General features: G+C 39.4%; 1 protein-coding gene across 1 annotated transcript in view; it reads right to left on the bottom strand.

Moving 5' to 3' along the window:
* Nucleotides 1-4,320: 4,320 nt before the first annotated feature.
* LOC110584359 (contactin-associated protein-like 3) overlaps nt 4,321-22,588 on the bottom strand; it is a 141,030-nt gene continuing 122,762 nt past the window's right edge. Inside the window, exons 17-22 of the mRNA XM_021694387.1 lie at nt 21,836-22,066; nt 20,474-20,607; nt 19,579-19,666; nt 8,822-9,043; nt 8,514-8,585; nt 4,321-4,514 (exon numbers count right to left, since the gene is read on the bottom strand). Coding sequence (XP_021550062.1) covers nt 4,321-4,514; nt 8,514-8,585; nt 8,822-9,043; nt 19,579-19,666; nt 20,474-20,607; nt 21,836-22,066 — 941 coding nt within the window. The remainder of the gene's footprint in view (nt 4,515-8,513; nt 8,586-8,821; nt 9,044-19,578; nt 19,667-20,473; nt 20,608-21,835; nt 22,067-22,588) is intronic.

Raw genomic sequence — 22,588 nt, 5'->3', positions numbered from 1 at the left:
CATATTCACAAAGGACATGATAAACTGAGTAAAGGGTCTCATCCTTTTAACATATATAATGATACAATAAAATGAATATATATCATTTTTTGGTCACAAAGGATGGCAAATGTCTTACATTATTAGTAATTCTGAAGCAGAAGGTTTCATAGGAAGTAGCCCTTGAGCTTACTTTCCCAGCCGTGTGCTTTACATATGATGAATCCTGCCACACATCCTAGCCACACAGACCAGTCTTCCTAAAACACAATCTGTACTTTTACTGAAGTTACACCACGTATTATGGCTGATGCTCCAACAAAATGCTCGGCAGTAACTGTAGCCGGAGCTATACCCCGGAGAACCTGTAGAGAGAAACAAGGCTCTTGCAACCTGACTTCACTCCTAATAAACAGTGTTTCCTTGGAAAAAGCAACTTGGACTTGCTTCGAGGACCTATGTGGAGGGGAAACGAAGATTGCAGGGCAAGATGGTTAATGTCCCTGCTAACAGGAACTCTCTATGATCCTGAGAATAATGAGAATTGTTTTGTGTTGTTGTTGTTTTTTATAAAAACTTGAACTTTCTCTGGACTTAAATTTGCTAAACCAGTGCTTATGAATATTTTCATCCCGCCAAAAAGTCGTAATACTCCTATGTAGGTTTAAGTAGCCCAAAGATCTATCACTAATAATATTTCTTTCAGCTGTAGTAAGTATTTTCAACATGTACAGAATCTGTTAATGCCCTAGAACTTGAAAATGTGCCCATGGGCTCCAGGGTAGCCATTTCCCCACCATTTGGAGTGCAAACCACTTCATGTTCATTACTGTCTTTCTAATTCTTCCTTCCATGTTGCCACTCATGATGAGCCAGGCTGGGGTAGAAGAAGACAGCCAGGATCCATTGAAAGCACCCAGGGACTCCTTAAACATGTTAGTTACATGGATTGCAAAACAATAGATTAAGCAATCCAATAAACATGTTTTCATTTACTATGGGTCCGCTGCATCCCCCTTGTTGGAAGACTATTTCAACATTCCAGTTGCATCATCAGAGCTAATTTATACTTTATACAGAAAACACTTCAATCGTATTTGTCTTCCTTCAAGGCAAGAAACATGAACTTTATATTTGATTCTTTAAAAATCCACTGAAAACAATTATCTATCAGATGTTCTGTAAGGAAAGGAAATGAAAAAATTCCAGAAGTAGTGATTATTCTAGACACACAGAATGCCCCAATGTGTTTTTCTACATTGCTACATAATACTGGGGAGGTAGTGAAGGGGGGCTTTACTTCAACATGGAGTAAACAGGGGTTCTGAAGTTCTAGTCCCAATAATAAGTGTTAATTACGCACTATTTTCCTTTTCTATTTGAAAATAAAACTTGGGGAATTATTATCTTTTAACATTTATTTCATAGACGGATGTTATTTGCAAACTGGAATTTGTATGTTTATAGTGCTCAAGAAACCCAGCTCTGGGGGGAAATCTTGTGCAACCAGTTTTGAGTATATAGTAAACATTTGACAAATAACTTACTGATTGTTAAATTATTGTTCTCTGGTAAAGGTTTAAATATCTACATTCATAGGCATTTTAACTTGTAATAATCAGTACATATTAGGTACTTTATGTTTTACTTTGTGTTTGATAATTTAAATACCATCACAAATGATATTAACAGAGCATAGTATTCTCTCTATATACAGTAGAGATAAAGCAGTACACACACCATAACAGAATATATACATTTGCACATTTTTTAATATTTTAGGGGAAAAACAATATAATTTCATAATTCAAATTTCATTCAATTTCTCTTAAAAATATTTTCCTAATTTAACTCAAAAAGGTTATTTTATTAACAAATAAGCACGTAAAGTTTACAAATCAGGAAAGTGGGTGAAACATCACTGCAATTTGGTACAAATATTTTGTTTTCTCTTTTAAAAAGAGAGCAGAATACTATGAATTTCACTATCTATAAATCTTCAAAACGCCAGCTATCAAAGTGATTAACATTTTCGGAACTTAGTATGATCATTTGTTAAAGTTGCAGTGATTTCAGGGTGTTAAAATTCAGCTATGCATTAACTAGAACCTATCATTTTTGTCTTGAATCCTTCTCCACTCTGCATAGGCCTTTTGGGAAAAAAAGTATGTATATTATTCACCAAGGTAGGTTCTTCATATATTACTATATTGAGACCCTGAAAATCCTTCATTATTCACTTAAAGAAACTTCAATAAAGATATAGTACTGTGGTAGATTAACTTTGATCTCAGCCTGCTGGTTCAAGTCCTTATGTAATCCCCTCCTGCTGAGTGTGGGCACGACTTAAGATTTGCTTCTAACCAACTGAATTTGGCAAAGGGGATGGGCTGTCACTCCCATCACCACATTACATTATATGAAACTCCCTCTTATTAGCAGACTTGCTCTAGAGTCTCTCTCTCTCTCTCTTTCTCTCGCTCTCTTGCTAGCTTTGAACAGAAGCAGGCTTCCATGAATCTTCCAGCAGTAAGGAACCGAATGCTGCCAATAACCATAAGACCAAGGATTCACCAGCTGAGTCTCCAGATGAGGACACAGTCCTGGCCGATACTTCACTGCAGCCTTGCAGAAAACACAGTAAACCCATGCCCAGCTCCTGATCCACAGAAACTGTGAGATAATATATGGGTGTTGCATTAAGCCACTAAATTGTGGTAATTTGTTAAACCTCATAGAAAACTAATACGAAACCATAAGAAAGAAGGTATTTTTTTGAGAAAAGACTTAGGATAGAGGATATCTTTTTCTGTTGTTTAAAAAAGTCACAGAAAAATAGGTATACACTCAAAGACTCGAAGGTCATAGCAAGGCTAAGTGTATGGAGTTCCGGGTGGTCCCGTTGTGGTCAAAGGAAGCAATCTAATTCCTGGCAGGCACATGGCAAATGGCATATCAAGAGTGTAGCACGTTTTATTTATAATGGGCTAGTGAGTGCAAATGGTAGGCTCCATGCAATTATCTTACAACCCCTGCCACATGAGTAGTTACTGGAACAATTCCCATGGTTAATACAAATTCTTTGCTCCCCTACTTTGCAAATATCCCCGAATATGAAACGAACTGGTTGATTTTGGGTACACTGATGGAAGCTGACTCCAAGATCCTAGATTCTTGACCAGAATGACAGATTTAGTTCAGATCCTACAACCTGCGTTTTCCCTCAGCGTAAGCATCCTTCCACTGATATTCCAAATGGTAACTAGACCAAGATGGTATTTCAGGAGATGGTTTGCCTAGATTGGTTCAAAATTTAGAAAAAGGAGTGGAGAGCTTTAGTTCAAAATGTGACTTTTCCCAAGTAAATGAAAAGACAGTCGCAAAAAATCAAACTGTTGTGATAACCTTCAGAACAAGAGAACCACAGGACTGCAAAGAATAGTGACCTAATCACCCCACATTTGAAGGAAATAAGTTCAGGATTATATTTCTTCCCAATGGAATGGATGAAGGATACATTGACAGTGTTAAGTACAGAGTTTATACCTGGGCACAATTTCAGTTAGAAAATATACATTTTGGGGAGATCATCAGATGATCTTTACCATAATTTACAAAGATTAAAATGACCAATTACAAAGAAAAATAAGCGAAGTACTGCAGACTGGAATGCTTTACACGCTCTGCTACTTACGAATTTTTCTGTTCCATAAATGAACAGAATACTACAATTTCAGAGCTGACACTCAGTACTCATTTCATCACTAAAAATGTATGCAAACTAACTTAAAAGAGACAAATAATAAAAATAATTGGCCAAAAAAAAAAGGTTTTTTCTAGGTTTCTAGTGCATTTTTGGCCAGTGGGCTCTGGTTCACCGGAAGATGGAAACGTACTCGAAGACCATCCAAGAAGCACTTCCCAGCTTTCAAATGTCAGTAGGTGATCAATAAAGGAAGTAAAACAGATTTCCACACAACACAAAACACTAGAGTCCAACTTTGACTTTTATAAACTTCCGTGTCTCATTTTTAAGAGAGTAGGGCCACAGCTCAAATCCTTGTTTTCACTTAAAACCCAAAGTCATTATGCAAAATACATTTGAATTTTCGACGATCGGGCCAGAACAGTCAGAAACTGCCACACAGGGATTAACGAGCACACCTAAGTCACTTCTACATAAATAGATCGTGAGGCAGCGCAGAGCAGAGCCTCCCAGGACCACACAGCCATCACCTGTCCCAGGGGGCCGGGAGGGGGTGGGCTTCACCCACCGGGAGCCCCTGGCTTAGCGAGAAACTCATCGCGTCACCAGAGCCCTAAGTAAGCCACCGCGGCCCCTCAGAAGAAATATTCTTTCTGGCTTTCACTAATTGTACTTTGCATGTTGACCTCACTTTTCAGAGCAGTCTCAGCGTTGTCTCCGGTTTGGGGAACATTTGACTCATTTTTTTGGTATAACCATCTCTGCTGATAAATGCGTAGGGCTATGGCAGTGATGCTGAGCAAGATAAATATCACAACCACTATCACACCTAGTGAGAGAGGAGAGAGGAAAAATATAATCAGAATACAAACTTTGTGGACAGATAGATAGATATAATACAGATGTTATAAAACTTTATTTACATCATATATTCATCACCAGAAAATTGGAAACTAGGCGGTATTAGAACACTGAGTTTGCTTCTAAGTCCATACATCCATTAGATACGGCAGTTTGATGCCTTTTTTGCTGAAGCTCTATCAGCTTGGCGTTCAGTTAATGCCCTCATGCTTAAATTCAGAACCACAGCGTGGCCTCTTAGGTCATGCCCACACTGCATGCTAATGAACAAGCACGTTTTCATTATTTTAAAAGGATAGCGTGTATAGCCCTGTCATAGAGTAATTAAATGCTTACGTATAAGTATGTTAACAAAAATCTGGTGCTGATGTTCTGCTGACTTACCAGTTCTGCAGTGAGTATACCACTTGTTTCTATGAGGCTAAAAGAGTCTTAAGTGATCTCTCCTGCTGAGAGACCATGCCTTATGTGAGATCCCCTTCAGTTGCTTGTGCATAGGGCCTGTGACTTGTTTTTAACCAACGAAATACAACAACGGTGATAAGCTCTACCGGGTTATGTGATTATGTTACATAAGACTGTAGCGCCTGTCTTATGGGACTGTCCCTCTTCCTGCTGTCTGTAAGGAGGCAAGCAGTCACGGTGGGAATCCATATGGGAATCCCTACATGGCAAGGAACTGCAGGCAGCCTGCAAAAATCCAGAAGCTCTCGGTCCTACTGAATGCTGCCAACACCCATGCAGGTGAGGAGGGGGATCCTTCCCCAGAGGAATCTCCAGATGAGACCTCAGCCCTGGCTGATACTTTCACTGCAGGCTTGTGTGACCCTGAGCAGAGGACCCAGCCAAGCTGTGCCCAGACTCCTGACCCATAGAAACTGGGACACAATAAAAGTGGGTTGGGTTAAGCTCTAAGTGGGTGGTAATTTGTCAGGAGCAATAGATAACCGATATACCACCATATTAGAAATTTGTAAAAATATAGATAACATTCAGCTATAGGGAAAGTAGATCATTTGCCATCTCCTGTTGGTAATGCTGTAAGTACCGAATGCATTAACTATGCCAGTGGTCCCCAACTTTGAGTGCACAGCAGACGGTAACTCAGAATCTCTGAGTGGGAGGCTTGGACATCAATATTGTTTTAAAAGTTCCTCAGATATTTTTTAAAACCCTGCCAGGTTTGGGACGGTCAAATGAGGCCTAGAAGTGTTTGTTCAAGCTATCATATTCATAAAGAATGAGTGTTTAATCCATACCAAAACAAGGAGGTACCAAAAAAAGCATCCACTAGTCAATATACTTTTAAGATGACTGACACAGGCATTCATATTCCAATTAGCAAATGTTAGAAAACACATTACTGTTTTGTTATGTGAATCAAAATTTGTGTTATAAAATGAAGATTCTTCACTGTACTCTGGGACAGACATAAAGAAGCTAATGGAGCCCAACCAACTCGAAGCTTGGTTGGGTGTATTTGGTCACAGGGATTCCTGAGCAGGTGCTCAAGAACCTTTTGAAAGATTCTTGAATATCAATAGGTAGAATAATCATCACTTTCAATATATTTTGCATCTCACTTGAGAACAAACAGTAGAGTTGCTTTAATTACTTTTATGTTTCGTTATAGGACTTTGCTTTAAAGAGCTACATCATATCCAATTTTAGGGTCAGGGACAGTAACTCAATAACAGCAGATCAGGACACTTGATTACACAATTACTGTCACCATTATCCTCAAACATCCAGGATGTTATTATGTACGTAATTGATTACTAGCTTGTTTGTTTTGTGAGGTTTGGTAGGGTCCTAGAATAACCTCTGTCTTCACCTGCTATCTGAAGAGATGGAGATAATTTGAATAACGCATCGGATGCCTTCCATAACCTTCCTTTCAGCAATTCCAGTGTAAATGTGTTTGTGACAAGCACTAAGGTCTGCCTGCCTCTGCATGTATCTACACATCTGTCTCTTTCTCTATCTGTCCATCTACATGATGGCTCTCTTGGCAAGAAAACCCTGTGATGCCTGGTTTACTGGGTGTGAACGTTATTTAGGTGAATTCTCCTTTCCTATATTGTCCCCTTGGCTTGCAAGAGGAGAAGGTGATAAAGCATAGTGCAAAACATACAGAAATCCACCTATTGGAGTAATCCTTTAAACAGATCAAGTACTTTACATGTGAGTGCAGTCTGTGATCAATTCGACAAAGGGCTGAGAATTCTACCCAGAATTCTACGGTGTGGGTCAATATACTTGGCAGCTGACAAACCACACAGCAAACAGCCACCGCACAGATAGAAGGCAGATCCAAGTGAATTGCAGGGGCCAGTAACCTGAGTTGTTACCACCCTAACAGCCCAGGTGCTCTGATTCTCCATCCCGTCTATCGGGAGCCAAGTAGGATTTCTCAGGGGAATAATATTGGTGCAACTTATTTACTTTGTAGAACTTGCCAATGATATCTAACCAAATGCAATAAAGCCCCAAAGACCACATCTTCTGTTCTATCACCAACCTATCATCGTTGCTCCCTCTAAAAATGGCACCAACCATGACATTTTGCATTTTGGGATTTTGATTCCTATTTTGAAAATATTAATCACGTTTAAGTCGATTTATTTTAAGTCAGCTTTTGCTTTATAGCAAAGTCTTCTCATTAAAAATAAATGAGAATGGTTCAGGTTTAAGATTTGATTTATATTTTAACACAAAAGTATTCCTTTTAGATATACATTATAAATAACATACATGTTTTTTGTTCTTGGAGTTGTGAAATCAGGGGATCATATACCTCATTCATTACAAAAATAGAAGTAATTGAGATAGGGAGGGACATGTTAACAGTCTTACATAGATTTGGTCAGGGCTTGAAAATGTCTGAATACCTTCCTAACAGTCTGGAGAAAACTGGCGTCTTGATGAACAGAGCGAAATGAGCAGATCCAATCTGACCTGGTGCACAGCCTGCCTGAAGAGTGGACACCCACTTGCATCCCCCAGCTCGAGGACTAATTCCCTTATTTGGAATAGCAATGAAATGGAGAGCAGTTCACTTCCTCCTTACCAAGCAGAGTTTGCAACTGACACATTTCAATAATCTAAATAAATAAATGTAAATGTTCTCTGAATCATAAGGAGGAAACTTGAATATTCATTCTTTAAATCAGACCCAAATAAATTGTTTCAGAGAATACATTGGGAGATATTTAAGATGTAATTATTTTTACCTCTTCAAATATATATATATATAAATAGATAGAAAATATAAATATATATTATATATGAATATATATTTAAATACATATATAGTTTAACTATAGGACTTTGCTTTAAAGAGTTATAGTATAGCCAGTTTTAATGTCACATATATAGAATACATGTGACACTAAAAGTATATATATTATACAAATATACATGAATAATTTTATTTATAAATATAAATAAATATATATAAATCTAAGATAAGACTGACACCAGAAACAGTTTTGTATATTTATGTTCAGAGAAATCTTTAAGTTTTCTATCTTTATATTTACAAAAATGACAATTTGCATAGTTTAGGTGCTTCTCTCACCTGATGTTTTATTTTAGTATTATTTTTAAAAGTTTTGGGCTAATGGACTGAGAGGTCCATGGCTATTTTGAATCGAAGAAGTAAAGGTGACTACGTCACATATATACACACATACATCCTGAGAAATATGAATGGGTATTTTCAAATGAAAAACCTCATTATTCCGTAGTTTGGCAACTATCCTTTTAAAAGCCTCTCCGTGGAACCACGGGTTGCTTCCACTAAGCGCCTGCAGATGTTGACTTGGGTGCAATCCCATCAAGAACATCAGCAAATGTGTGTGGCCTGCCATTGACCTCGCACATCAGCGCGGACTCTCAGACACTTTTTGGTCTATGCCAACAGTGACAACAACGCCAAGGACCGGGTCATTCACAGCCCTGTTACCTCCGATGACAGCAGAATCACTTCTGTCAGCATTAACTAAGGGTTCTCCCCCATCTGTTGGTCCAGAACCACCTACAGTAGAAAAAGGGAGAATGACAGAGGCGAGAGGGAAGGAGGACTTTGGAGACATTCACAAACATTCCACAGAAGAGCAGAGCATTGCGCTGGTAGAAATGAACATGGAACCAGGACCAGAGCGTGGCCAGGCGAACCAACAGAGGGCTTTGGAAAGCTCCCGGAGGGAGCCCGGGTGGAGGACCGCGGGCGGCGAGCGCGACCGCGGGCGGAGGGGCACGCACCTGCGCCACCTGCGAGCGGGCGGGTGGCCTCCCGCGCCGGGGCTCCGGGCCCCGCCCCCTCCGCGCAGCGGGACGCGGCGGTCACGTGTCCGCGCACGGTGACGGGGGCGGGGCCGCCGGGGCGCAGCGCAGCCTTGAGCGGAGCGGCGGGGCCGAAGCGCACGGCCGAGAGGCAGCCGGTGAAGCCGCGCGCGCCGGCCCGCAGCGTGTCCGGGTCCGCGCCGGGGGGCTCTGCGGGCAGAGAAGGGGGCACACGTTAGGGCGCGGGGGCGATGGGCGGGGGCGCAGGCCTAGTCGGCGTCTGCACGGTAGCGACGAACCGACCCTCCCTCCGAATCCTCTGTCCTTCCTTCCTTAAGAAAAGACGGCCCTGGCTGGTACCTGCGGCCTGGGCTGGTGACCCGCAGGTGCTAACTCTGCGTGTGGGCAAACCGAAGCTTCCCTGGATGCAGCCACGCCGCACAAAGGAATTAAATCCTCTGCCAGTGCGCTTTTCAAATGGTCATCACAACATTTCGCAACAGGATTTGTGGCCAATAATCTAGGTGGTTACAGTGAAATGTCTCCTGAGCTCGGGGACAACAGTGCTCTGGGAATCCCGACCGCAGTTCTAATCTCGCCATTTACACTTCGGTCTGGCTCACTGTTCTCAGCCCCGTAGAGGCCCCTCCCTAAGCGCAGGTGTCACGGAGGAACCCCACCTCCCGCTGCCTTTCCCCCTTCACAATGGTGGTCTCTGTCCCCTCTCCGTAAGTCTAGGCTTGCTCCCCATCGTGGCCCCTGCCCTCACTTGGATCCGACCAGGGTTGGATAGCTAAAGAACAGCAGCGACGGACCCAGGAGAGCAGAACATCGATTCCTTCCCTTTCATGACGAGTAGTTCCTGCAGTGCACTTGCCCAGTGCGCCCCAAATCTGACCAGGGGCAGTTAAGTGCAGGCTGCATATGTTTCATGGATGCTCAGGGAAGCCACCTCAATGTGGGGACACTTGGAATCTGCTGTCAGACTTCCTCCCTGCTTGGGTGTGTACACTAGCTGGTCGACGACATCTTTTCCTGACAACCGTAAACAGCAACCAAGAATCTATCCAGTGGCTTCCACAGGCTGGACATTGTGTGAGGTCTTTGGCAGAGGTGAGAATTTAACGCTCACAGCATAACACCATGAGTGCTTTCATTTCTACTGAAGCTGGTTAACATTCGATTTTAGAAAACCAAGGTCTTTCACGTGGGGCGACCTGGATCCAGGCTGGCTGTAGTAACCCCCTTTTCAACAGGATATTATCTCTTTTATTCCTTCAGTATCTTTTGGACATATTCATAATTGCTCGCATTAGGGATAGGTAAATGGGGATCATTATACTATTCTTTCCACTTTAATGAATGCATACACCGTCCATAGAATATATGTATAGACTCTAGAAGTGTGTTTTTGGTTGGCATAGTAGCTGGTCTTTAAGTTCACCTGGAGAATCTCAGCTGTGATCCAGTGTATCTTAATGTAGTTAAACTCTTGGGGGACAATGTTTGTTTCCTTTGAGTTTTTCAGGGGTACTGTAAGAGCTATGTAAAAGACCTCTAAAAGCAACTAAAATTAGGGGCATGTTTACATTATTATAATCCTAATAAACAACTCTCTGAAACATATAGCTATCTTAGCAGGTTGATTATATGAGGCATCAAGCAGCTTTATGTATGATGAATTTCAGCTACATTCTTAGAGTGAAGTAAAGCAAGCTTGAGACAATTAAATGATTATATTAAAGAGTTCTTTTGGGGCGCCTGGGTGGCTCAGTCGGTTAAGAGTCTGCCTTTGGCTCAGGTCACGATCTCGGGATCCTGGGATTGAGCCCTGCATGGGGCTCCCTGCACAGCAGGGAGTCAGCTTCTCCCTCTCCATCTGCCCCTCCTGCCCCGCCCCCCCCAGCTTGTGCTCTCTTTCTCAAATAATCTTTAAAAATAAAAAAATAAAGAGTTCTTTAAAAATCACTTAACTTTTTTTTTTGCATTCAGACTATATATATTCCATAAAGAAAGGCAACCTTGCTTGAATATACTTGAGAGAATGTCAAGAAGAACTAAAAGGGGAAAACACTATAATAGTAACACAGGACTTCTACAATGCGAAAATACTCAAAAACAGAACAGTACAGGCCAATTAAAAGTCTCAGCCGCTGAGCAAAAAGAGGGACTGGACAACACTTGCTTTCCTGGTCAAAGTCTGACATGAACACTACCAGGCTAGGGTCACAGAACAAATCCTGGGCAGACATTTATCTTAATTATTAATTGGACTAATTTTGTCAGATTTATTTTTTAAAGATAAATTTTAAAATGTCTATAGGCAGTGCTATTATTCAAGAAAGAAACATCAGTAGAACATATTGCAGTCAAGAATTTGTACTTGACTTTTATACATATATATGGATTGTGGGTATGGACGTGTGTGGGTGGGCTTTTGTGCCCACATAGCCTATTATTAACCATGTAGCTGTAGCCGTGACTTTGTATGCCTGTTGGGTGTCGATATACATCGAAGGGTTTACTGCTCACTGTTTCCTCTTGCCTTCATATTTTCCATCCTGAGGTCATGATTGTGATTCATTTTTTGACTGGAATAATTCTCTAGTATTTTCCTCAGATGGGATGCATGGTCAATATTTAATCTCCATCCTTCCTTGTTATCCAAAATATCTTTTCTTAACCTTGTCAAATTCATTATATATTAGATGCTTGTGTTCTGGCTCATTCCTCAGCAATGTTGACCATAATCCACATCATTTTTTTATCCCGCTGTAACAAATGAGAAGTTGGATGCTGATGCCAAAATCATTATTTTTTCATTGTAGTAACTTCTGTCTAGAAAGTTTGGAAGATTTTTCTCTGTGGGTTTTGCAATTCGGAAATTTTCCCAGTTGTATGTCTTTTTCTCATCAGAATTGATGAGAATTTCTCATCAGCATTCTTTCAATCTGCAACTCAGGTTTTCCTTTAGCTCAGAGAAATTTTTTTTTAATGCATAATTACTGTCTTTGCTTCCAATTCTGTTTCTGGATCTCTAATTATTCCCGTTAGGTTTTCTCTTATTTTCCCTCCTAATTTCTCTCTCTAAATCTTTTTTCTCTGCAGTTTGAGATAGTTCCTCTCTATAATATTACGGGCCAGTGTTTGAGGATAACCAGTGATGATTCTTGCCTTCAGATGACCAAGTGAAATCTTGAAAAGCCGTATTTACTTTAACCCCCAGAATTGGTGTGTGCATGTGTGACTTTTTTCAAATTTCCGTGAGTGCCAGTTTTCCTCCTAGTTGTGTCCTGTCTTCTTTAACAGCTCTATTTTGATGTGGGAATTGTATTTGTTGTCTTTAATCCTCCTCCCCCTTTCCTTAGGGGTGACATTATCTTTTTACTTGTTTATTTATTGGTCTGCTAATGAGGACTTCACGGTTGGGGATCTTATACAATGGGGGGTCCTGGCAAGGGGGAGGCTGCAGCCTTCCTGCCCCATACCCAGCAGCGGACCTTCAGGCTGATCCCCTAACCCCAAAGTGTAGGAAGAAGTCTTTCTCCCTCACCCTCACCATGGTAGAAGGAATGTATCCCAATCATCCAGTCCATCCTCCACTCCACAAGGGGCACTGAGGATGGGCACAACCATGCTGAGCGGTGTTGACTTTCCCTTTGGAGGTCAAACTTTTTTAAATTCTAGATAAATGACACAATTAGAAAATGAGTAGTAGAGGGGCGCCTGGGTGGCTCAGTCGGTTAAGCGTCTGCCTTCGGCTCAGGTCATGATCCCAGGGTCCTGGGATCGAGCCCTACATCGGGCTCCCTGCTCTGCGGGAAGCCTGTGTCTCCCTCTCCCACTCCCCCTGCTTGTGTTCCCTCTCTCGCTGTGTCTTTCTCTGTCAAATAAATAAATAAAATCTATAAAAAAAAAAAAAAGAAAGAAAGAAAGAAAATGAGTAGTAGACAGACTTGTCCAGTCTATCTTTCCAACAATTCAGAGCTGCAGGGACCTGATTTTTCAGAGTTGGAAAGAAGTGAATGAATTATTCCTTCCTCCCCGAAACACATGCCCACCACGCACCAAACTCTCCCAGCACCTGCAGCTAACACCTGAAAAGAAATCAGGGATACTTTGGGACCCTAGGCGCTTTGAACAAGCAATGCCAGTGGGTACTTACTGGAAGACTAGTCTTTAGTAAATAATACGAACTCTTCACGTAATGACGTGTGAGCCGTCTCCGCCACTCTTTTACCCGACAAGGTGATACCATCAGAACTCTACACAATTGCTGCTCTTAGTTCCTTAGTCTTTTTCAAAAATTGTTCAGCCCCTCCCGATGTGGCCCTGCTCTGTCTCAGCAGTCCTGAACTCTGGGCCCTTCCAGTTCTCTCCCCCCTATCTCCCATCACACCCTGTTCTCGAACAAACTCATTCACATGTCAGAATAAACGTCCAGTTATGGCTCATCACTCACCTCTTCCAGCTGCATGTGCAGAAGGGCTCTGGCAAAAGAAATAAATCTCTAATAGTTTTTTTAATTATTATTGAGATACAATTCACACTGTATCATAAAAGGGTCCCATAAGACTGACCCTTTTAAAGTATACAATTCAGGGGGGTGTTGTATATTTACAAAGTTGTAAAACCATTACCAGTATCCACTTGCAGAATCTTTCTATCACTCCAAAAGAAACCCAGTACACATTAGATTCCATGTCCCATTCCTACCCTCTCCAGCCCTGGGCAAACCTAAACTTTCTGTTTCTACAGATTTGCCTATTCTGGACATTTCATACAAAATAAATCATACAGTATGTGACTTTCTGCGTTTATCCTTTTTCATTTAGCATAATGTTTTCTGGGTTCATCCATGTTGTGTCATGTGTTGGTACTTTATTACTTTTATGGCCAATATTTCATTGTATACCAACAAAAGTGGTATACAACAAAATACTGGCCATAAAAAGTAACACTATACCACTTAGTCGATGGTCACTGGGGTTATTCCCACTTTGGGTTATTAGTGGAGAGTACTGCCATGATGATTTTGTGTCTGGACATACATTTTCAGTTCTCTTGGGTTTATACCTAGGAGTGGTCATATGGTAACTCCGTGTTTAACTTTCAAATAAACTGCCAAACTATTTTTCCATAGTGGCTGCACCATTTTACATTCCCATCACCAATGCACAAGCATTCAAATTTCTCCACATCCTCCACAACACTTGTTACTGTCTTTTAGTGATATCTTGTGGTTTTGATTTGCATTTCCTTGACGGCTAATGATTTTGAGTGTCTTTTCATATTGGTCATTGGTATATCTTCTTCAAAGAAATGTCTTTGATTTTGACCTTTACAGATCTTTTGACTGTTATTTGTCTTTTCGTTTAGTTGTAAAAGCTCTTTATATACTCTGTACAAAAATTTCTTATGAGAGACACGACTTGCAAATGGTTTTCCTCACTTTGTGGATTGCCTTTTTATGTTCTTGGTAGTGTCTTTTGAATCACCAAGGTTTTAATTTTGATGAAGTCTGATTATCTATTTTCCTCTTACTCCTTGTGAGAAACCATGATCTAACCCAAGGCTTTTGAGAAGCCTTACCCAAGAAACCATTGCCTAACCCAACATCACAAAAATGCACAACTATAGTTTGGTCTAAGAGTTTTATAATTGTAGTCCCCCACCCCCCATTTAGGAGTATCATCCATTTTGAGTTAATTTTTCTAAATAGTGTGAGGTAGGGCCAACATTGCTTTTTTAACCTGTGGATATCTGGTTGGCTCAGTACCATTTGTTTAAGAGACTATTCTTCCTGCATTGAATGGGCCTGGCACCAATATCAAATGTCAATCGACGATAAATAGTTTTATTTCTTGACTCTCAATCTATTCCATTGGTCAATATGTTTAACCTTATGCCAATACCACACAGTTTTGATATCCATGGCTTTGTACCAAATTTTAAAATCAAGGGTGAGACCTCCAACTTCATTCTTCTTTTTGAGATTGTTTTGGCTATTTGGAGTCCCTTGCATTTCCATATGCATTTTGGGATTACCTTGCCATTTGGATTTTGATAGGAATTTTGTTGAACCTGTAGATCAATTTGGGGAGCACTGCCATATTAGCAATATTAAGACTTCCAATCCATGAACATTGATGTCTTTCTATTTATGTAAGTCTTCCATAATTCCTTCTAGCAATGTCTCATAGTTTCCAGTGTATGTGTCTTACACCCCTTTTGTCAACGTTATTCCAAGGTATTTTATTCTTTTTGATGCTATTTTAAATGGAATTTACATTTCAGTCTTCATTTCATTTCTGTATTATTCATTCCTAGTATATAGAAATACAATAAATTTCTATGTATCAATCTTATATCCTTGCTCAAACTGTGTACTAGCTCTAATAGCTTTTCTCAGGGATTCCTTACGAGATCACGTTCTCTGCAAATATAGTTTTGCTTCTTCCTTTTTGTTCTGGATACTTTTTACTCTTTTTTTTTATTGCCTAGTAGCCCTCACTCAAACCTGTTCTACAGTCTTGAACAAAAGCAGTGAGAGTATACATCCTTATCTTATTCCTGATCCTAGGGAAAGATTTTCATTATTTTCCGTTAAGTGTGAAGTTAGATGTGGGGTTTTTGTAGATGTCTTTTTTCATGTGAAGAAGTTTCTTTCTATTCCTAGTTTGTTTTTCATTATGAAAGCACAGTGGATTTTTTTCAAATGTTTTTTCTGTGTCTATTGAGGTATCCATGTGGTTTTTGTCCTTTATTCTATTAATATGGAGTATTACATTGATTGCTCTTTATCTGTTGAACCAACCTTAAATTCCTAGGACAAATCTTATCTGGTCATAGTGTATAACAATTTTTCTATGTTACTGGATTAGATTTGCTAATATTTTGTTGAGGACCTTTGCATTTCTATTCATATTGCTGAAATTTTATAAACTTTTTGTGTCTTCCACTCCATGACTTTCCTCCTAAGTGAGATAAATTCTTAGGCAGAACATAGCAAAGACAAACATATGTCACATAAGTCAATGGAGTTTTTAATATCTAAACTGTTGTCTGTCCATGAAGGTATCAGTAGGTAATTTCCACAAATTATTTATTACTCAATTCTCATATATGGAGTTCCATTTCAACATATGATCCTTCAGTGGATTTTCTTTCCCCACACTCAAAATTGACCCGCTATGGTTTATCTGCATGACTATATTGATTTGAACTAAATTCAACCTATGTATTCTTTCCCAGGAGGAAATAGAATGGCACATCTTTATTCTGCACACTTCAACACAGATTTTTGTTTTGATATTTTGGGGATCTTTGCTGTTGTTGTTTTTTCATGCACAAAAGACAAAATCAACAGAATATCATTTATACAAAAGTCTTCAGAGAAATAAAACTTAGTAAAAATGCTAGGGCACCTCACTGGGTTGTTGTATTTTAAAGCTCTCATACTTTAGGACTAAGGCCACATCCAAGTCAAGACTAGACAGAAAATTAGAAATCTAATGATTTGCATTTAAACTAGGATTTTACTAAAATTATTTTATAGTAACTGGGAACACTTAACCTGGATGGTCATCATTAATAAGACCACTGAAGAATGGGAAGAACAAGAGCAGCCTGTTAATTTAGAAGATGATCCTGAACCATTTTTCCCAAAGCACATTAGGGTAAATAATAATAATGATAAATTAGATTCGTCATAAACACTATTTTATTTTTTATATTCCCTATTATATTGCAAGTGCCTTGAGGGCAGGTACAGTATGTCTTGTTGCTAAGCATTCAAAATGTCCAGGGAAATACAAGTGCACATCAGGGACCACCAAAGCATTTTTAATGAATGGATAGCTCTTTGAGTCAAAGTAGCTAACCAAAAATAAGTACTGGATATCTTGCCATGGTTTGAGACAACTTTCTTTGGAAAAATTAATGGCTCTTTATTAGCCAATCTGTTGGTCTATTTTACTATCAGTTTATGAAAGGAAGCTCAGTTTATATTTTCCAAATCTGAACAAAAAATAGTAGTCTATTCATAGTTACTAACTGGTAACTAGAAGCTATCCTGAAATAAAGTTATCCAAAACATGAAAAGTTTTATTAGCCTTTGATCAAGATGAGTACCTCTAGGTACAGATGAAATGAATATTTATAATTTTATGAGATTCAATTTCTTCAGGCAATAAACTTCATTGCTGAATTTCAACTTTAATTTTTATAGCCTAAGAGAGATGCTTTTGACTATACCATTCTTGAAACATTAACATCTTCGATTCCATGCTATTGCCCTCTATATATTAACTTGTAGAAAATAAAAATTTATATGATAAAATGTATTATTCTCCTTTTTTAATTAAAATGATTTCCTTTATATAAGGCAGTTTAGTTATTAAATCAATTTCCATAATCTATGGCATATCTTTTTACAGATAATAAATTCAAAGCTAAATTGTCTTTAAAAATATTTCTTCGTCAATTTCACACTTCCTGATGGCAACTTTTCTACCTTGGGTCACAGACACTTCTGAACCTGCCTCATCTCTCCTGTCAGAGGCTGGAGTCACTGACGACAGGCAGCTGTGTGGGTGTGTTCCTTTTGTTCCTTGACCCTATCTGTCCTCATGGCTGGGAAAAGAATGCACACAGACACCTGCTCCCACAAGGAAGGGGGGATGACACTGCTGGGGGCAGACGGGGTCATCTCCCCACTCGCAGACCTCCCCTGTATGGGAGCCCAGCACTGAGGCTTGCACACCCCTAAGATGATCCATTCCTCACTCTGTTCAAACCAAGGATAGTAACTCTCCGTCGGGCCAGAGACTGGAGCTCAGCATCAGATAAAAAGGGAGCAAATTCTTTTCCCCTTGGATGTTAAAAACAATTATCTTATTCACCTGACAGCCAAGGACGGGGTTCCATCCCGCTGTTCTGTGAAACTCAAAGTGGGCTTTGAATTTTTAGGAACTTCATAATATCCTCCTGCTAAATGTATACTGTTATTCTCATGGGTGAATGCCAGAGGAGGAGCTTATTTCTTTCCATTGTTCTCCCAGTTCTTGTGGTTTTCTATACTATGCCACTGTTTTAAATAGAATAAAAAAAATCCACTGGGTGTTGTATGTAAGTGATGGATCACTAAATTCTACACCTGACATTAATATTGCACTGTATGTCAACTAACCAGAATTTAAATAAAAACTTGAAAAAAATAGAATAAAAAATCTACTAATACACGAAAACATGGATGTCCAGAAATGACGCATTAGAGACTGAGATAGTCCCCCTCCCTCTCCGATGGGCTGCCATAGCTAGAAACTTCTCCCAACGCTCAAGGGGAAACAACTGTTCTCATTTGTATTTCTGTGCTAACTGCTAGATGACTATTCTGCATGTGCAGAAGGGACAGGAACAATGAGCCACACCAAAGCACCTGCAGCGCAAGCTGCTTTCCTAACAACACATCGTGGAGGCCAATTCTTTATCCACCTTGAGGCGTGATTAGAAAGCAGGACTACCACTTCAGCCTGAAGTTGCTATTCATCATATGGTGCCAAAACTATATTTTCACAGCAAAGAACTCCGGGACCCTCCTTAACTGGCTTAACCTGCACCTGTAACTGCACATGACCAACATGGAGCTTCCATTTATGCTGTACCATCTAAACAATGCGTGTTTGTTTTTACCTTTTACAAGGGGCACGCTGGGATTTGTCACATTTCCTCTGAAAAATAAGAACTCATCATTTTATTGCCCATCATCTTTTTGAAAAATGTGGTCGTTTTAATAGTTACTGTGCTTCTCACCGTATTTTGAATATCCGCCCATGTGCTGTCTCTAAATCTCCCAAGTTTGTAAGATGTTATATATGTGTGGGGGGTGGGGTAGAAGAAATGATCAAAGAACCAATGTACAAATGGCTGAAAAGGTAATAAAGATTCCATGAATTATCTAGGACTAAACAGAGCCAGATGGGTGTCACATACCAGAGCAGGAATAATACACAATACCACAAGATTTCTCCCATATAACTTTAAATATCGATAGCACATACAGTTTACATATAAAAGATCAAAAAGAAAAGATACCTTTCAAAATTTATTTTTATTTCAATTTAATTCAAAGGGAAAAATAAAGGCATAAATAATTTGATGCCTAAGTAGTATAGTATGCTTTTACTCTCCTACTTTAATGGAGAATAACTCAGAGTCATAAAGAGTGTGTGTGGGATCTTCAGGTCCTGACTTTCCAAGAGTAGTTGGGAGCATTGAACAGGGCCCGGCCTACTGCCCCACACGTATTCACTTGCTAAAAGAAAATTAAGTCTTTTCTCTTCTTCTTGTAAATATAAATTTATATTTATCATTGAATGATTCTGCATTTGACCCCTGATTAATATATAATTTGTGAACGTGATACCTGCTTTAATTTCATCTTTCCTCAATTGTTAGAAAAATACCAAGTTTCATTCTGCTTGATTGCCAAGGGAGAGGGTAAGTGTGGAGGAACTTCCCAGGGATCACTCTGGCTCACCTACAGACAGCCCTTCCTGGTGATTACAGGCACACTCAGACAAAAGAGCAGCTTCTACCTTGATTGTCACTCACTGGGAAACCATGAATATGACAAGGAGCTTCTTTCAGCATGATGAACGCTTCCTGTGTTTGCAACCTAACACTTCTGATCCATGTCATGGGGTTGGGGGAGGTGGGGGGACGACGCTCTTTCTGACACTTACCTAAAATTGTCCCCAACATAAGGGATTTGACAGCATTGAATTCTGTCCCTGATGACAGGATGACTTGTCTCCTTGCATTCTGGTTAACCTATTAAATATTCCACGAGAAGCAAACATCAAAATAGAGAGCAGTTTTGATGATAAGAGAATGAAAATCAGAGGGAGACCAAGAAAAATGGTAAAAATGAGCCATACATTCGAGCTATCACAAAGGTTAAAGGAGAAAATGGTTTCATAACAATTTTTATAATACCTCAGATTTCACACCACCCCATTGCCTATTCTTTTCCCTTTATTTGTCTTCATGGTTTAAGGATCTATAATTGGTACAATCCACAAAGGGATGCAATAAGCTATTTCAAACCTTAAACTTTTAGTTATTTCAAATAGAAATTAGTAACGCGAGCAGCAAAAGGTATTATTCACACAGATTCAATATATAAAGGTTATTCTTCAAAACCCAGTGACAATGAATAATTTAAACACTGATGCTTTTAAAAAATGTATTCCCACTTTAAGCAAAATCTTGCTTTTCCCTTTGTGTTTACATTTCTGCAGGCCTTGCTTTTTTTGTAGTCAGATTGGAACAGGTTCCCATCGGAGTATCTCCAGGAATCGCTGGGAGAAACTAGACAACATTCCCCTACTGATAAGGACAGCTTGGTATTTTAAGTGGTCAAATATTAATAAGAACCTTGTCAGCCTCTTGCTAAACAAACAAACAACATTGCTAAATAAAACACTTTAGCTACTTTTTCTGTCCCCAGGACTTTATGGGAAAACTGTGCTGAATATGTATCTCTTTTACTAGGATTTATTATCAAAGTCTTGCTGGAGGTCATACACTAAGTGTCACAAGTTTGGTTACTGTTGCCTTTATGAATCTACCCCTTACCTCTACAGAGACCACAGCCGCTTCTCTGTGAATCTTCACCTGGTGAAGCTGCCCATCGGCGAGGTTTTTAAAACCAAAGTTAAAAACATCAGGTTCCTGGTGCCTGTCCAGCTTATACCTGATCTGCAAACTTCCTAAAGAAGACAAAAAATGACATTTTTAACTAAAAAGGAATTTTATAAAAAACGTCAATGCAGGTTTTAAAGCACATTTTGTTTTTATTTATTTCATATAATTTGAATTTATTGAGCACTTGCTTAAGGACACCAATAATTCCTCTTCCTGGAAGAGTGATCATTTGTGTGCTATTCCGGGGCTGAATTCAGAATCCAATTATGCTATTTAAAAAGACAAGACCAAATGGTCTTTTTCCAAGTTCTTCCATTTTCCTTAACTAAAGGAAAAACTCTAAGTTAAGCATATGAGAACTCGGAGCTAGGCTCGAAGTTAATTATTCATGTGGTATTCATAGTATTAAATGGTAAAACCTCAAGCAATATTGCATTAACATTCAGTTTCTATAAGCATCACTTCTTTTAATGTGACTTATTTTAATGCATTTTAATGTATTGCTGACATTTGCATAATGAATTTTTTTTTTGCACAACCAGAATTTTTCTCCTAATGTTTCTGCCATAATCAAGAAACAGAGGAAAGACAAATGATTTGCTACAATATCTAAATTTCCTAATGTCCTTCACAGATATGCCCACTATCCCATAACTCCCCTACTGCCTGTAATAGATCCTCCAGAATGTAAGTCTCTGCCCTTCCTCCCTGTGAAGCAAGGTTATAGCTTGGTTTAATTCTCCGTCTTGAACAGTCTTGGAAAGACTTGGTGGCCATGGGTTGGGTAGCTCTCATCCCACTTTTCTTTGTATGTAGATATGACATGAATGATTTCTCAATCACTGATGAGTAAAGAACAATCATATTCATCTGATCCTTAGGAATAGTGGATTTTAGATAGTTTAATATATTTCTTTACTTCACTCAGAAGGACGAGGAAATATTTTCCATGTATAAAACGAGGTATCTTGTTTCAAAGTCAATTGCAAAACTAATTTATTCATGTACAGAAGGAAAGACTTCCCAGAATAGCAAGAAGCATAGCTGCACATCAAATACTTAAAATGATCAAACTTTCGTGGGAGAAATGTATCTGAAATGTAATCACAGAAATGTTAACTTTAGTGATAAACACCTGAGGTTATCATGAAAAATAAACCACCCCTGATAGAACGAGAATTGCAAGCCATGCAATTGTGTTTCCTCTGTGTAGTTTAACACCTAAAGGGTCCTCCTCATTGTGGTCCTAATTTTCTAATTCAGTCTTCTTGTTCTTACAGTCTTGACACTCACCATTGGGGGCAAGGATAACGGACAGGTACTCCTCATAGAAGGAGCTCACATAGAGGAGTAAGCTGGGCGTCCCTGTGGTCCGGAAGCTCAGTGTGGCCATTTCGCTGGCCAGCGTCAGATCCTCATGAAATAAAGCTGCAAAGGAGCTGGAGTTCTTACTGGAGGTGTAATTAGAATGTTCTTGAAAGTTGTAGATAACTGATGAGCCAGTTCCAAAATACGCAGAAATCTCTGGAATGACACTCATTTTTGTTATGTTAACACTATGTGAATGCAAGGCTCTTCTCTACGTGTATTTACATACTATCTCTAACCCTTAAATATCTCAAGAGAGAAAACAAGAATGTCATGCTTTACTGGGTGTTTTTAAATTTAAAAATATTTCAGATTAAAAAATAATAAAATATGGATAAAAAGATAACTTATCCCCATGCATATTCGCATGACGTAGAACTGAGTAACGATATTTTATTATGGCCCACAAAATGCTTCATCTCAGATTTACAGAGCATTAAATGCCAAGTGTAAACATATACTTAGAGTTACTGTTCTCCTCAGTGTTGCATCGATGATGCTGGATCCAACAGAAGTCCTCACGAGCTTCTCAAGAATAGAATCATAAAGGGACGAATTTGGGAGAGAAACAGCTCTACTTTAGCCAATCACAGAGAACTGCCTTATCCTTCCTTTACAGGGTCAAATGCCAGAAACACAAGGCGAGCAGCCAAACGAGGTGCCTCCCTGTCCCCATCC

The sequence above is a fragment of the Neomonachus schauinslandi genome, chromosome 13 (assembly GCF_002201575.2).
Source record: "Neomonachus schauinslandi chromosome 13, ASM220157v2, whole genome shotgun sequence".
Classification (NCBI taxonomy): domain Eukaryota; kingdom Metazoa; phylum Chordata; class Mammalia; order Carnivora; family Phocidae; genus Neomonachus; species Neomonachus schauinslandi.
This window is presented reverse-complemented; position numbering and strand designations above follow the sequence as displayed.